The 13,573-nt window shown below is 50.0% G+C and overlaps 1 protein-coding gene across 2 annotated transcripts in view; it reads right to left on the minus strand.

The window, feature by feature from the left end:
* The window catches only part of ERG (ETS transcription factor ERG), a 96,309-nt gene that overhangs the window by 33,113 nt on the left and 49,623 nt on the right, over window positions 1-13,573 (minus strand). For both annotated transcript variants that reach the window (XM_054578363.1, XM_054578354.1), the window contains exon 3: window positions 5,154-5,305. In XM_054578363.1, coding sequence (XP_054434338.1) covers window positions 5,154-5,305 — 152 coding nt within the window. The remainder of the gene's footprint in view (window positions 1-5,153; window positions 5,306-13,573) is intronic.

The following is a 13,573-nucleotide window of genomic DNA, read 5'->3' on the forward strand; positions in this document are numbered from 1 at the left end:
TTTGGGGCCAAGAAGACGGGCTTTACAGTTGCACAGAAGTTTTTATTCATGGTGACTGGAACACAGTAAGTGCTTGGTGAATGAGTGAATGGAGCAGACCAGTGAGGAGATGAACGCGGCAAGTCTATCTCCGAGACTTTGGATTTACCACAAGGGCTTGTGCTCAAGGTGGACATTTAGAAAACACATAGAATCTTTGAAAAGCTCAATGCTTTACCGCCTATTTTAGGGAATAAAGACAGGGAAAAAGAAAAATCTTTCAAAATAATGTCAGCTGCTAAAACCAAAGGCCCTGTTGCATTTTGGTCAGCATTTTGCAACTCTGGAGAAGACCGTGTCTTCCTCTTTGTGAGCCCTCTTGGTTAGCACATCACCAAGTACGCTGTCAATACCTGCAAAGTACTGGCAGCTTCCAGAGGCACACCTGGCCCTCGGAGGGGCAGCATCCCTGATGGAAGATGCTTCATGAGTCATGAGACTTACATCCTTAGAACATACTGGTTCTCTTGTGTAATATGGGGACCCACTGTTTCTCAACACCGATCTATGTTCACAGCCTTGGTGAGGCAGAGCTGGAAACACTGGAAGTCAGATTCCAGCCTTGTACTAAGTCATCTTGGCCGCTGATAAGAGCACAGTAAAATGCTTTCGGGCCTGGCCTTGTGCGCGATCCAATGTGTCCAAATGGAGCTCAGTGCCGACACCAACGAACGTTGCAGAGGCGCTTCCTCGGCTCTCATGCTGCATTCGGTGTCTCTGATGGTTCCGGGTGTCCCTGTGAATGCCTCGACATAAGGCCTTCGCCAAATTCAGCGTGCCGACCAAGGACAAGCCCCCAAAACACATCTTCAGGTAGAAGCTTTAGGAAGACAAATTTCCTTCCTACCAAATGGCTGATTCTTCTCCTTCTTCTTCTTCTTCTTTGAATACCAATGGGAAGTGTCATTTTCTATTCTTCCTTTTGCCATTCCCTCTTCTAAAAGTGACGTATCCTACCTTTATTCAGAATAATTAACGTGTATTAAGTATAACTTATTTAGTGTCTTCTCACTAGACTAGAGCTTCTCACACCTTATTACACATGAAAAACCACCAAGGAGTGTGTCAGCAACGCAGAGTCCTTCCCCTCACACCTGGGTGCAGACATTCTGGGAATTTGCACGTTTAGATCACAAGTCTCCCAGGTATTCCTGACGGCAACAATTCTGATCATACTGGAAAAACATCTCCTAGTCAGGCTCCACATTAACCTGAGCCAACGAAGGGCTGTTTAACTAGGTCATATGTCTCTGGTCCCTCTGATTAAGATTGATGTCACTGAATGACACTGATGTACAACTGCATGAGAGACAGCCAACCCCATGAGATGCAGACCTCGACATATGGATATGCACACCAGATAGATGATAGCCAGATGGAATGGATGGATGGATAGACAGACAGACAGATGACAGATGGAATAGACAGACAGATACACAGACAGATTAAAAGTACAGACATGATTTATTGTCTAACTAGTAGACCTTGAGAGGGAGAAGCACAATCCAACAATTTTGCCAAGACAACAGGCATAATCCAGGGCTTCCCAGAATGCCTCGTGGCCCTACCAATAAGTGCTTTTCTCAGGACCTCCCTGTAATCTTACAATAACAAATCAAGGAACACACATTTCACTTGACTCAGAATCAACAGCTGGGCATCTTCCCCACATTAGTCTTCTTTTATCCTATGGGACACTGAGTCATGGTTCCCTTTGCACTCCCTGCTGACACCTTGGAGCCAAGTAACACCCACTTTTTGCAACTGAGCAAGATTGAAAAGTTTGCACTTATACATATATGTATACAATCTCTCTCCTGGTGTCACTGTCTCTGTTTCTATTTTGGCCCATGCTCTCCATCCATTTATGTTTTAAGTTGACTCTACCTTGCTCTTTTGTGTGTTATTTGTGTGAACTTTCTTAAATCCGTTTTGCCATAAGGAGGCAGAGTAAATATATTAAATAAGGGAATACATATTTACTCATGAGGGATATTTTATCAGTTTCCTTATAGCTCTGGAGTTAAAGACAGTATCAACACCAGGGACTTTGAGAAGTGAGGAACGTAAGTTCAAGGTCCCCATCTGAGCACTGACAACGCCCCAGGTCCTGCCTTCTCACCTCTCATTCTAACCACCAATTCTCTGGCCAGTGTATGTGGGAACCATTTTTAGGTCTAGGACATGAACGTCGGGAGGTAGTTGATTGCTGGTACAAATACTTAGAAATAATAACTTTTTCAGCTATTTTTATGATGTCCACTCCTAAGTGTTAATCAAGGCATCTAACTATTAAAAACTGTATGAACCTTCAGAACCAGGTCTGGAGAATCCTATCTCTGTATGCAGAGCACTCTCTGCCCAAAATGTGCCTGAAGGAGGCCTGGTCCTGAGCGAGGGTGCAGGTGTGGGTGCAGCAGCTGACAGAGCTGCCCCACGTCCTGCAACCTCACAGCCATGCTGGGGAACAGGCTGGATTGTGCAATGCGGCTGTGTGTGTGCATGCACACGTGTTCATCTGTATGTCTGTGTATGAGCACACATACATGAAGCTTGACCAATAACTGAAAGACACAACTTGCAAAATCAGCCACAATTAACTCTTACAAACACTAGTAACCGAATAACTGCCTGCGTTTGTGTGAAGCAACCCCAGGCGGGAGCAGCTGAAAGAGGACTTTCTTCAGGAGCTGAAACCAGCCTTTACACAAACACTGACTATGAGCCAATCTGCATGGCCAGCCCCCCACCCACCCGACAGGCACTGAACAAGCACCTACCACAGATCAGAAATGGTGGAGGCTCAGACTTGGTTGAATTGGCCCTTTGCCACTTCCCCATGGGAATCTCTCTCCTGTTTTCTAAACATTTTACTTAACATAGAAAGCCTCAAGAGCTGGCCCTATTGGGAAGGACACTGATGACATCAAAGCATACTGATGGCGTGACAGAATCATGACCTCATTGGTTAAAGGACGGTAAGTGGCACCAGGCATTACCTAGTGGGTCTGTGATTCCATGAGGAACCAAGACAAGAATTTTCAATGCAGGCCTTTTGGCAGACTGATTCTCTCATCTTAGAAAACTAACTTTGCCTAAATTGAAGAAATTACATAATTCCTAAGGGGCACAGCAAAGGGTGAGGTGGGCTTGCGTGGCAGTTTCTTAGGTTTCTACCTCACCCTGTTTCTGTCCAGCCAGTGCCCCTCCATGTCCCCAGGCACCCCCCTGATCTCAAGCCTTTCTGAGATGCCACACATCCAGGATGGGCAACTTGGACGTTTCATTTCTACATTTTTCCCCCATTCAAAAGGAAATGCCTCCTGCTCTAAGCGCAGTGACAAGTGATACATCTTGGGTAGTATCTCAGTTGTCACAATCAAGCCAAATACATGGCTTCTGTATAGTTTAAGTGTCAGCTGTGTTTCAATGAACATTAAAACCAGTTCTGTTCCTCTCATAAGGCACACATGAGTCTTTATCTCTGCAGGGCCCTACAAAAGCCCTGCAAGGTGCTTCAAGATCAGGGTCGGCCACAAAAGCTGACCCTTTTCATACCTAACGGTATCAAATCAACCTCATACAGTTTGCTGAAAGCCACACAGTGACAACCTTGCAGAGAAACCCAGCCCAAGAATCTAAGCCAGGTGCTTTGCCAAGTACTCTGCCTTCTTCCCTTTCCTGTGTGGAAGGTGACAGAATTCCACTGGACATGAGCTGATGCAGAATAAGGGGTGGGAGTTGTACCATGCAGAGGATTTGGACCTGCCTGTCATCACTCTCTCCGGGTGAAGGGACAGGCAAGCTCACACACGCTTCACCCATGTGGACCTTTTAGGAGCATGGCCACGAGGAATGACTTGTGCATGCAGCCCAGTGGCTAGGCTTCATTCCCTCCCTCCTCCCTCAGTTAGTATTCACCTACTACCTGCCAGGCACTGCACTTCACCACTTAGGCAGGGCCATTGTGGGGCTCACACTCTATGGAGGGAGGAAGATAAGAAGCAAACACTCACATAAATGTACACTGTACCGACAGATGGGAATGAATATCCTAAAGAAAACCGGGGCAGGCGGGGGCCTGAGAGTCACTGGGAGCAGTAGGGAGGGGCTCTGGAGGGGGTGGGCAGGAAGGGCCTCTCTGAAGAGGTGTCTGCACAGAGCCCAGTGAAGGGCAGGGCTACCTGGAATCGAGGTTTTAAGGCTGAGCTGACAGCAAGTGCAAGCCCCTGCATAGAATGGCAGGGTGACCAGATGGCTGGACCGAGTAATGGGAAGGGCCCAGGGTGACTGCCGTCAGGGACTGAGATTTGATCTGAAATCCAAAGAGAGAATGAAGGATTCTGGCAGATCTAATTCTAACGTGGCCTCTCATGAGCTGTCTGCCCCCCGAAAAGTTAGCTGGCGACACAGTTGGTCTCCCTTTCCCTCGTGGGAACACTGTGATGAGAACACCTATGTCTCAGGACCGTGGGAGATGATGGCCCCGAAGGGCTTCCTGAAATATCCAATGCCGAGCCAGGCCCACCATGTGGTGGCTGTTGAGGTTGGCCTCATGGTAACTCTAGTTTTATGCCATGCGTTTCCTCTCAGGAGCCTCAAGTCTTTCTTCCGATTACCTCGAGCTTTGCTAAATAACTATGTGCCTGCTATTTTCCTCCGCGTCACTGCCCTGAGCTGAGTTCAGAGTTAATTCTATGGTGAACAGTGACTCTTGTTCCCGGGATCTGTGTTACAGGCCAGGGAGGACGGGAACGCTGGATTCTAGGAACAAGCAGTGGACTGTTCCCAACTTGTTATTTTCCCAGATAAGGAAAAAAAAAACTTAGAAAGAACCAACAAGGTATCATCTATTATGAACAGCATTTCATAAAAGAAAAGGTATTTAACACCAAATAATCTCAGAGAAAGGGTAATTCTTGCCTCTAGGTCTCTTTTCATGGACATCCTCTCTCACGCACGCACACGCACACGCATACACCAGTGACCGCTTCAGCACACAGAGACCCACGCCTGCTGGCTCCCATGTGCAATCACTGCTCTAGACCACAGAGGGTGACAGAAGCCACAGGCAGGAAGACACAGCTCTGTGACACCTTGGACAGGCATCTGACCTGCTGGGACGATGACTCTGCGCTCGTTCGTGGTCATGTTTGGGGGTGGCATGTGCTTCTCCTCCATGTAGCTGCCGTAGTTCATCCCGACTGTGTCTGGGCTGCCCACCATCTTCCCGCCTTTGGCCACGCTGCATTCGTCAGGGGAGTTTCTGGCAAAGAGAAAGATACATTCCCTTATTACTGTGGCAACTGGAAAACATGCCTCGCTGGTCTTGCTGTGATTCAGAGGGAGACAAGGGAGGAGAAAGGAAGGCGAGGTAGAGGAGATGGAGAGAGAGAGCAGGAGAGGCAAGCGAGAGGAGGCAAATGCAGGGCCTGCCAGGGACGGTCAGGGACTGAACGTGTGTCCCCCCAAAGTCTGTATGTGGAAGTCCTAATCCCTGGTGTGGTAACATTTGAAGATGGGGCTCTCAGAGATAAGTTTCGATGAAGTTGTGAGGGCGAGGCCAACATACTGGGTTCGTGCGCCCTTATAAGAAGGGGAAGAGACCAGAGAGCTCTCTGTAGCTGCCCTGTGAGGACACAGGGAGAATCGGCCTCCACAACCCAAGCAGAGGGCTCTCGCCAGACACCACACCCACCAGCACCTTGACCGTGGACTCCCAGGCTCCAGAACTGTGAGAAAAAAGTGCCTGTTGTGTGAGCCCCTTGGTCTATGGTATTTTGTCACTGGCCGCCTGAGCTGACTGTGACAGTGGCCAGGCTCGGTCCCAGCACAGAGCAGGCACGTGGGGAGCAAAGCTGCCACCTGGCTTCTATTTCTTCAGCCAGCTCCTCCTGAAACTGTCATGTCAAAACCATCTGTGACAACTGATTGGAAACACGTGCAGAAAACAGTGAACTGCCGTTTGTTCTCGCTGCGTGACAGTCAACAGGCCACGCACACAGATGCTGGGAGGCGACCCCGGGCGCGCTCAACAAGGCTCTTCCTACAATGACGTTCCTCTTTTTCAAAACCTCAGAGTGAAACCCTTGTGTGGAATTTCACATTCCAAGTTCAAGCCAGCTTTTCGTCAGGGAACTTGGAGGCTCACGAGGTCCCAAGCTCCGGGGCCAGCAGGCAGGCAGGGAAGGGGCAGGCTGGCGCCCTGGAGGCAGCCGAGAGCACACGCCAGCGCCCTGGGCTGGGGGCATGTGGCGCACAGCGTGGGTGCAGGAAGGGCTCGGCCGGGGGGCCGCCAGGCCCCAGTTCACAGGGCTGCTGTTAGTAAGGCAGCCACGGCCATGAGGAGAAAGACAAACTTGCCTTCTGGAAAAAGAGAAAAGGGAATTTATTTTTTTGGAAAGATTTTTTTGAGATTGGAAAGTTATAGGACATAGTAAAATCCTACCTAATAAGGAAACTCCCAAGAAATAGAAAAATCCAGCTTCCCCAGGAAACAGAAAAATACGTCAAAACCTTCTTAGACGGTTACCCCACAGATGGCAAATCCAGGGTTACTGTAGTAGAGGGGCCTCGGCCCGGGTTACGCCTTCAAAGGTGGGTTTCTAGATATTCCCTCTCCAGCTCGACCCTACACGTGACTTTTCATTTTCTGGGAACCACGAGTCTCCAGCGGATTTTAGATTTCCACCCCGAAGTGGAAGGCCTGAGGGTGGGGCGTCTCCTCCATGCTTTGTTAGTGGGAACTCTGCGGCCCCCTCATGGAATCATGGAACTATAGTCCTGGCGTAGACTTTGCTTTCAAATCTGAGAAGGTCGCAGCCATCCGAGGCAGGAGGCTACCCTGTGGGTGCCACAGAGCTGAGGAATGAAGGTCACCCCAGACCCGACGGCCACAGCAGGGGAAGGGCACACCGGGGCTGCGCAGCTCTGGAGAGAATTCATTCAGCGCCTGGGAACTGTAAAAATACAGATGTGCCCTCGGCGTCACTTGCTCACGTGTCTGGTTCTGCTGGCTGACCGCGGGTGAGGAGCGGTCAACGTCTGTGGATGGCGATCCCCGCCGGGGCCTCCCAGGACGAAGCTCGACCATGGGCCTGGAAACGCACCGCCCTGCTCCACGGCGCCCTCACAGCTGTACTAACATGACGGATATTTAAAAATAATAACCGTCGGAGTTCCCAGGGTGCAGGTCCTCTCCATTTCCAGCGCTGCCTACACACACAGTATTTCCTCTTGATGCAATTTTTCCTGGCTTCAAACATTTATCTCTAAAAGACCCATCCTAGTATCAAAACACCGAGTGTCTTCGCTTGAGCCTTAGTTTCCTAGCCCTTTGGAAAATTCCATCAGTTGAGTGGAGTATATGTTTTGGTCTATTTGTCTCAAGAAGAGAAGTTACCAGGGCAGAGAGTTAAAGGGATTTGGTTCTTTAGGAAAAAGAGGAGATGCGACTCGTGATGAGCGTAACTGGAGCAATGGCTCTCAAGTCTAGGATGAACCCTGCTCAGATTCGTTCACTCCCTCGTCCATTTAGGCCATTTTAATCGAGTGCCAGCTGTATACTGGGCACCCTAAGTTCTTTCTTTTCCCGCAAGACAGTTAACTACTGAAAAACTTAAAGGTCAAAGAGATATAGAGAATTATAGAAGTAGGGGAATGGGGGAACTATGGACCCTTCAGACCAATTCTTGCACTTCCTTCATTTTTAAAGGCTTAATTTCTGCATCTGAAGACACGTGCTGTAGGCATGGGTTACGACAGTTTTCCTGTGGTACAAAACTGAACCCCCATCAAATCCAGAGACAGGATGGGCCGCTAAACTGCATTGCCGAGAGCTGTCCAAAACTGTGTCTAAGTAAGTATTTAGAGTCAGAGCAATTTTAGTGAAGTTCCTTTGTTTTCATGTCATAACTACGAGACCTAATTCATCTCATTAAGCTTTCCCAGCCCAGCTTTCACTGTAAAATCAGACCATCAGACCTGAATTTCCAAAGCTGCACCTTCAGGACAAAGAAAAAAAAAATCATCTTTTTTCCCCACTGTGTTTTGTTTCAGCTTCTGAGGAAGACAGGATGGAACTATGCTGCTGATCATTTCCAACAGCGTTTGTAATAAACCCACAGGCACGCCAACCTGGAGCAGGGAGAGGGTCGCCCATTGGTCCACATGCTGGACTCCAAGTAGGTAGTTAACAAAATCGGCCAAAGGGGCCTGAAGAGTTATATTCTCACTTTACAGTCATTTCCCCTTGTTTTCACTCTTGGGAATCTCGACAGCGAAAGTGGGGCATCGTGGTGCGGGCCCTGTTCCCAGGGCTTATCCATCACAGTGCCCCGAGAGCCTGGCGCGGCAGGTGGGAGACACAGCCAGGATGCGCATAGAAAGACCCAAGAAGCCAAGGCAATTCCCAGGGAAGAAGTTTTTTCAGGGCCATCTATTAGGCCCTGCTTTAAGAAAATGAAACCTTAACATGATTGGGAGATCTGCCAAGTACGTATTTAAAAGTCTCACCGTAAGTACGCTCTTTGCCCAGGAGTGGTGAGAAAGGGCACACGCTGCAGAGTCTGCCTCCTTGCCAAGGGCGCTGTGCTACACCGTCACCGTGCTACACCATCGCCAGGCTACCCTGTCACCAAGCACTCTAGGCACACCAAGTCAACGGGAAACTTCCCACAGGCGGTTTGGGGTTCCACCTGCACCGAGCCTTGCCTAGCAGGAGAGGATCACACGTTCTCTACTCTACCATCGTAAGGGTTTGGACATTTGACACGTTGCTTCTGAAAGGCACACACACAGCCAAGAGCATTCCTTTAAGTACTGTCTTCTTCGTATTCATATAGGTGTTTTCTAGCAGTTTCTGTGAAAATCCTAAAGTAATTCATCAGATGCTTGCTAAATGGGTAACTGTCTCGGCAAATAGGAAATGTCTCTGTCTTACTGTTTGGGGCATACATTTCTTTATTGCCTAGAAGCATGGTTCCAGATATTTCTCTCAGACTCTTTTAAGAGCATACAAAAGGTTCTGCACAAATCGAACCACCATACGCTGTCACCTCACACCTGTCAGGGCGGCTATCCTAACAAAACAAAGGGTACTAGGCATTGTTGGGGAGGCGCAGCAACCGCGGTCCTCACAGTACTGTTGGTGGGAGTGCACAAGGGTCCAGCCACAGCAGAAACAGTATGAAGGGCCCACGAACAGGCTTAAAAATGAATAGCCACGTGACCCAGCAGTCCCGCTCATGCATATTTATTCAAAAGAACTGAGCTCGGGATCCCTAAGAGCTGTCGGCACTGCCTCGTTCATCACAGAACTACTCACGACGGTCACACCGTGGCAGCAGCCTACAGGTCCACTGACGGGGGAATGGACCCAGAAAATGGGGTGTCTACATACAGAGAACACTGTCCTACCTCCAAAGAAGGAAGCTCGACAACACATGACAACACAGGTGAACCTTGAGGACATTGTGCTCAGTGAAATAAGCCAGTCACGGAAAGACAAGGATTATGTGATTCCACTTATATGAGCCATCTAAAATAGTCAAATTCAGAGAACCAAACTGTGAAGTTGTCATTAAGGGGGGATGGGGAGAGACAAATGGGGGAGGCTGGGGACAAAGCAAGGTGTTCCCAGCATACAGCTCTCACTGCATCAGCTACAGACCTCAAGAGACAGCGTGTCCTCAGCCAGCCCTTCATTTCTTGCTTTGGAAAAGAACTGGCTAACCAGAGAGATGAGTGCAGGAACAAAAAAATAAATGAATGATTTAAAAAATGGAAAGCTCTTGAGAGGTGGCACGCTATACAGTCCAGTGTCCACCACCTTCTGATTTCTATGTTTTAAAGTCAAATTTGTGTCCGAGAGCACCGATGTACTGGGGGGAAACACACAGCCACAGGCTTACTGGGTTGCTCTTCTGCCTGGGATTGGACTCACACCAGGAGGGCCTCCAAACTCCTTTCAGGGACCGACACAGTAATAAACGTGTGGGTAAAGCATTTGAAGTGCTGCCCGCACGTGATACATGCTACGGGCTAGCCGTTACTACCTTCTCATCAACTCAATGCCACAAGGCCAACACCGGCAGCAGGGACTCTACGGGGGAAGCACAAAGAGGTTGATACAGGCCGGCCCAAAGTCACTGGGGCCCTGAGTCCAACTACTTGACCACCTCACTCTAGGGTCCTACCTGGTGACTCCGTGCGAGTGGTCTCTTTCACAGACCTAAAACGTAAAGCTGACACGAAACTGACCCTCAGCGGCTGGGTGCAGTTGTCACAATGGGGTATTTTCAATGAACGACCTGGGAGTGGCCCTGAGGACAGTCACAGAGAAGGCACAGATGTGAACTCAATCGGGCAATAGCGTGCAAACAAAGGCACGGCCTCCTGGGAGATGCGACAGTTGTCTGGATGGACAGGAATTTTGGTAAGTCTGGTCACCCCAACGTACTGTTGGATGTCGGATGCTCCTCTTCCTCCAAACTTCCTCCAGGGGCTCAGCGTGGCGCAGGCTCTGCACACCCGATGGGCCAACATTCGGGAGCGTCAGAGGAAATAGGAGGATTTCCTGTGCTAAGAGGGCAGAGCAGGAACAGATCTGACTCAGGTCGCAGGCCTGAGAAGAGAGAGGATCGAGGACCAGGACAGAAGCTGGCCTGCTGGGGAAAGCAGGCAACCTAATTCTGTAAGATTAAGTGGGCCACAGCCCAAGACAGAAGCCCCCTGCGTTGTTGTTTCCATACATAATACCTTTTCTTTCTTTCTTTCTTTTTTTTTTAAAGAGTCATGTGCCTGTAAAAATGTACTGAGAAATTAAAAATTAGGGCTTTGATTTCTGAAAAGCAAAATAAACTTGGCATTTAACGCTGGCTTTTCCCACATCAGAGCCCACTCAGGGCAGGGCAGATTCCGCCACGGAAAGGACCTATGGGGACAAGGCACAGACGCAGCCACGGAGCCTTGGCCCTGCGCTGTCGTCTGGGCCGAGCGTGAATGGACCCCATTGATCAACGATGTCATGGAGGGCAGCCCGAAGCGCCGGCCCAAGCTCCCTAGCCACGTTACCTCGGAGATACGCCCCCCTCTGGGGACAGGTGGCGCAGGTCTTCGGCCCTCCAGAAAGTCCCTGGCAAGTCAACACTGAATTTAGGAAATCGCTGTAACTCCTGGTGGGCAGAGGCACACCCACGAATCCTCTGGAAAATGTACCCGTCCTTCAAGGCCCACCCTCCTTCCTATTTCTGAAGTCCTCTCGCACTTGGAGACCAGCCTCTGCCGCCTTGGCCTCCATCACACGCAGGCGGGGGATTCCCAAGCTTTATGTCCACAGCGACCCTCCCCAAAACACAAGCCCCCGCCAGCCATGTGCAGCCCCCTCCCCCGGACTGTAGCGCCTTTGGGCAAATCCTCGCTCCCTAGGGTGCGGCTTGGCCATCTGGCCCTGGACCTTCTCAATTCATTTCTCCTTTAACACATATTTACAGATCAAGTCTCTATGCCAGGCACTGTCCCGGGTGCTGGGGATACAGGAGTGTCCCTATTGTCCTAGCGCCTGCGGTTGTGCGGCTAAAGCCCCTCGCCCCGACTCCCCATACTCTGCCTCCCCCCAACGCCCCATCCGTATCTCCCCGCCCCACCCCTGACGCTCTCGTGGGCAGGTGAGGTCCTGCTGACTCTCCTGAGGTCTCCAGCTCCTCACTGTTTACTAGAATGTCACCATCCTCGCGCATGTTCAATAGTTTATTAGGTGATTTCATGGGATGAAGCTACAGGGGAGCAATACAAAGGCTTCCTTTGGCCCCTCCGCCCGGAGAGCCCCAGGGGGTCAGTTCCACGAGCGGGCGGGCGCCCCAGGAGGCCAGCCGGCAGACCCCAACACCCAACGCTCCCTTCGCACGTGGTTTGTTTCCGGGAATCCTGAAAGCGTGTGCTTAGTCCTAATCGACTGAGCAAACTCCTAATCAAGTTTTATAGCGTGAATTGAGGTAAGTCGCCACAAAGGGTATTTTTAGGGCCCGAGACAAGGAGGGGATTGTCTGCAGGGCTCCAGGGTAATTGGTGGGTCTGTTTTATTTCTGAATCAGAGGTGATGGAAAAGCTGCTTCAGGCCCCGTGGCCCGAGCAGTGGGTGGAGCTCGGCAGTGATTCATGGAGAACTCCGGGCGCAGACCGAACTGTAGCCGTCTGTCTGCGCAGCGAGTGCGACTTTTGCCCTTACTAAATATTCTCTCTTACACCTGGACTTTCAGCCTCTTCCCGCCAACCCTGTCCCCGCCCCCTCCTCCAAAGCAGCTGAAGACTAAATTAATTAAGAAGTCACCATCAATGCACCGACAGTAAGCTCTTTGTCCCTAAAAGGGATTGGAAGTTTCCCTGGGAAAGTCTCATTATTTAAGTCTATATTTATAAAGTTCTCTTCGCAACTGAAAATGGGTATTAGCAAGACCATCTGACGTGCAGACCTTGAATGCATCGTGTTGGGCTTCAGCATTTGGAAATAAAATGTTCTATAGAAGTTCTCTGCAAATACTTACATGACATCTTTTCTACCTTGTGAGGTTTCTTATTCTTTGTGTTTTGTTTGTTTTTTTTTGTTTGTTTGTTTTGTTCAAAATGCTCTCATTTCTCACAGAGGGAAGACTTAAGCCCAATAGCCATTACGGTGCTTTGGGCTTTTATTTTCCTAACAGGCTACGTAACTTCTGGTGAACCAAAACGGTTTCCCTTTCAAGACAAAAAAAACCAGAGCAGTCCCCCACCGCCTGCCTCAAGGCCTGCATGGCCCTGTGGGATCCACCGGCGTGCCGGCGCGGCCCTCGGCCCCTGGGCGCTCTTCTCCTACAAAATGAGGCCCACCGTTTCACGTCTGAAGAGACAGCAAGGACAGACGGATGGACGGACGGGTGGGCGGGCGGGCGGACAGGGCGCTTCTGTCTGCCTTCCTCACTTTTCCCCAAGTGAGGCTTTCTCCGCCCACGTCTCAGCTCCGCAGCCCAATGAGCTGACATCTATAAAGACACAAGGCCCCTTACAAGTGGGACATGCTAACTCACTGACCTCACGATCGCAGTTTGGAAAGACCACTGGCGTGCAAGTCTCCAGCACTGCGCCACCCACAGCTTGGATGGCGGCCGAGCTTAACTGGGAAACTGTTCGTGCCAATCCGATTCAGAGCTCAGAGGTAGGAAGGCGCAAATACGATCAGAGCTGTGCATTTCACTGTCCTAAAGTAATATAGAGAGTCTTAGAGAAAAACCTAAGAAAAATACACATGAAGACACATCTCAGTGAGTCAGAGCAGAAAGGCGCGGAGGGAGACTGGTCCCCGTGTTGCAGATAAGACGAGGGAAACTGATAGGAAAAGGCCTTCAGCCAAGATCCCATTCTGCTGGTGGTGGATGCGCAGAGCCTCTCCCAACACGACGGAGAGGGTGCGTGAAAAGCCACCGTCCCGAAGCTGAGAATTTTCATTTTTAATTTCAGCCCAACACATACTGAATGAGCCACTCATGTGCTCAGACTGCAG

This window comes from Pteronotus mesoamericanus, unplaced genomic scaffold (genome assembly GCF_021234165.1).
Source record: "Pteronotus mesoamericanus isolate MK-2021 breed Mesoamerican mustached bat unplaced genomic scaffold, CSHL_Meso_final contig_116, whole genome shotgun sequence".
In the NCBI taxonomy this organism is placed as follows: Eukaryota; Metazoa; Chordata; class Mammalia; order Chiroptera; family Mormoopidae; genus Pteronotus; species Pteronotus mesoamericanus.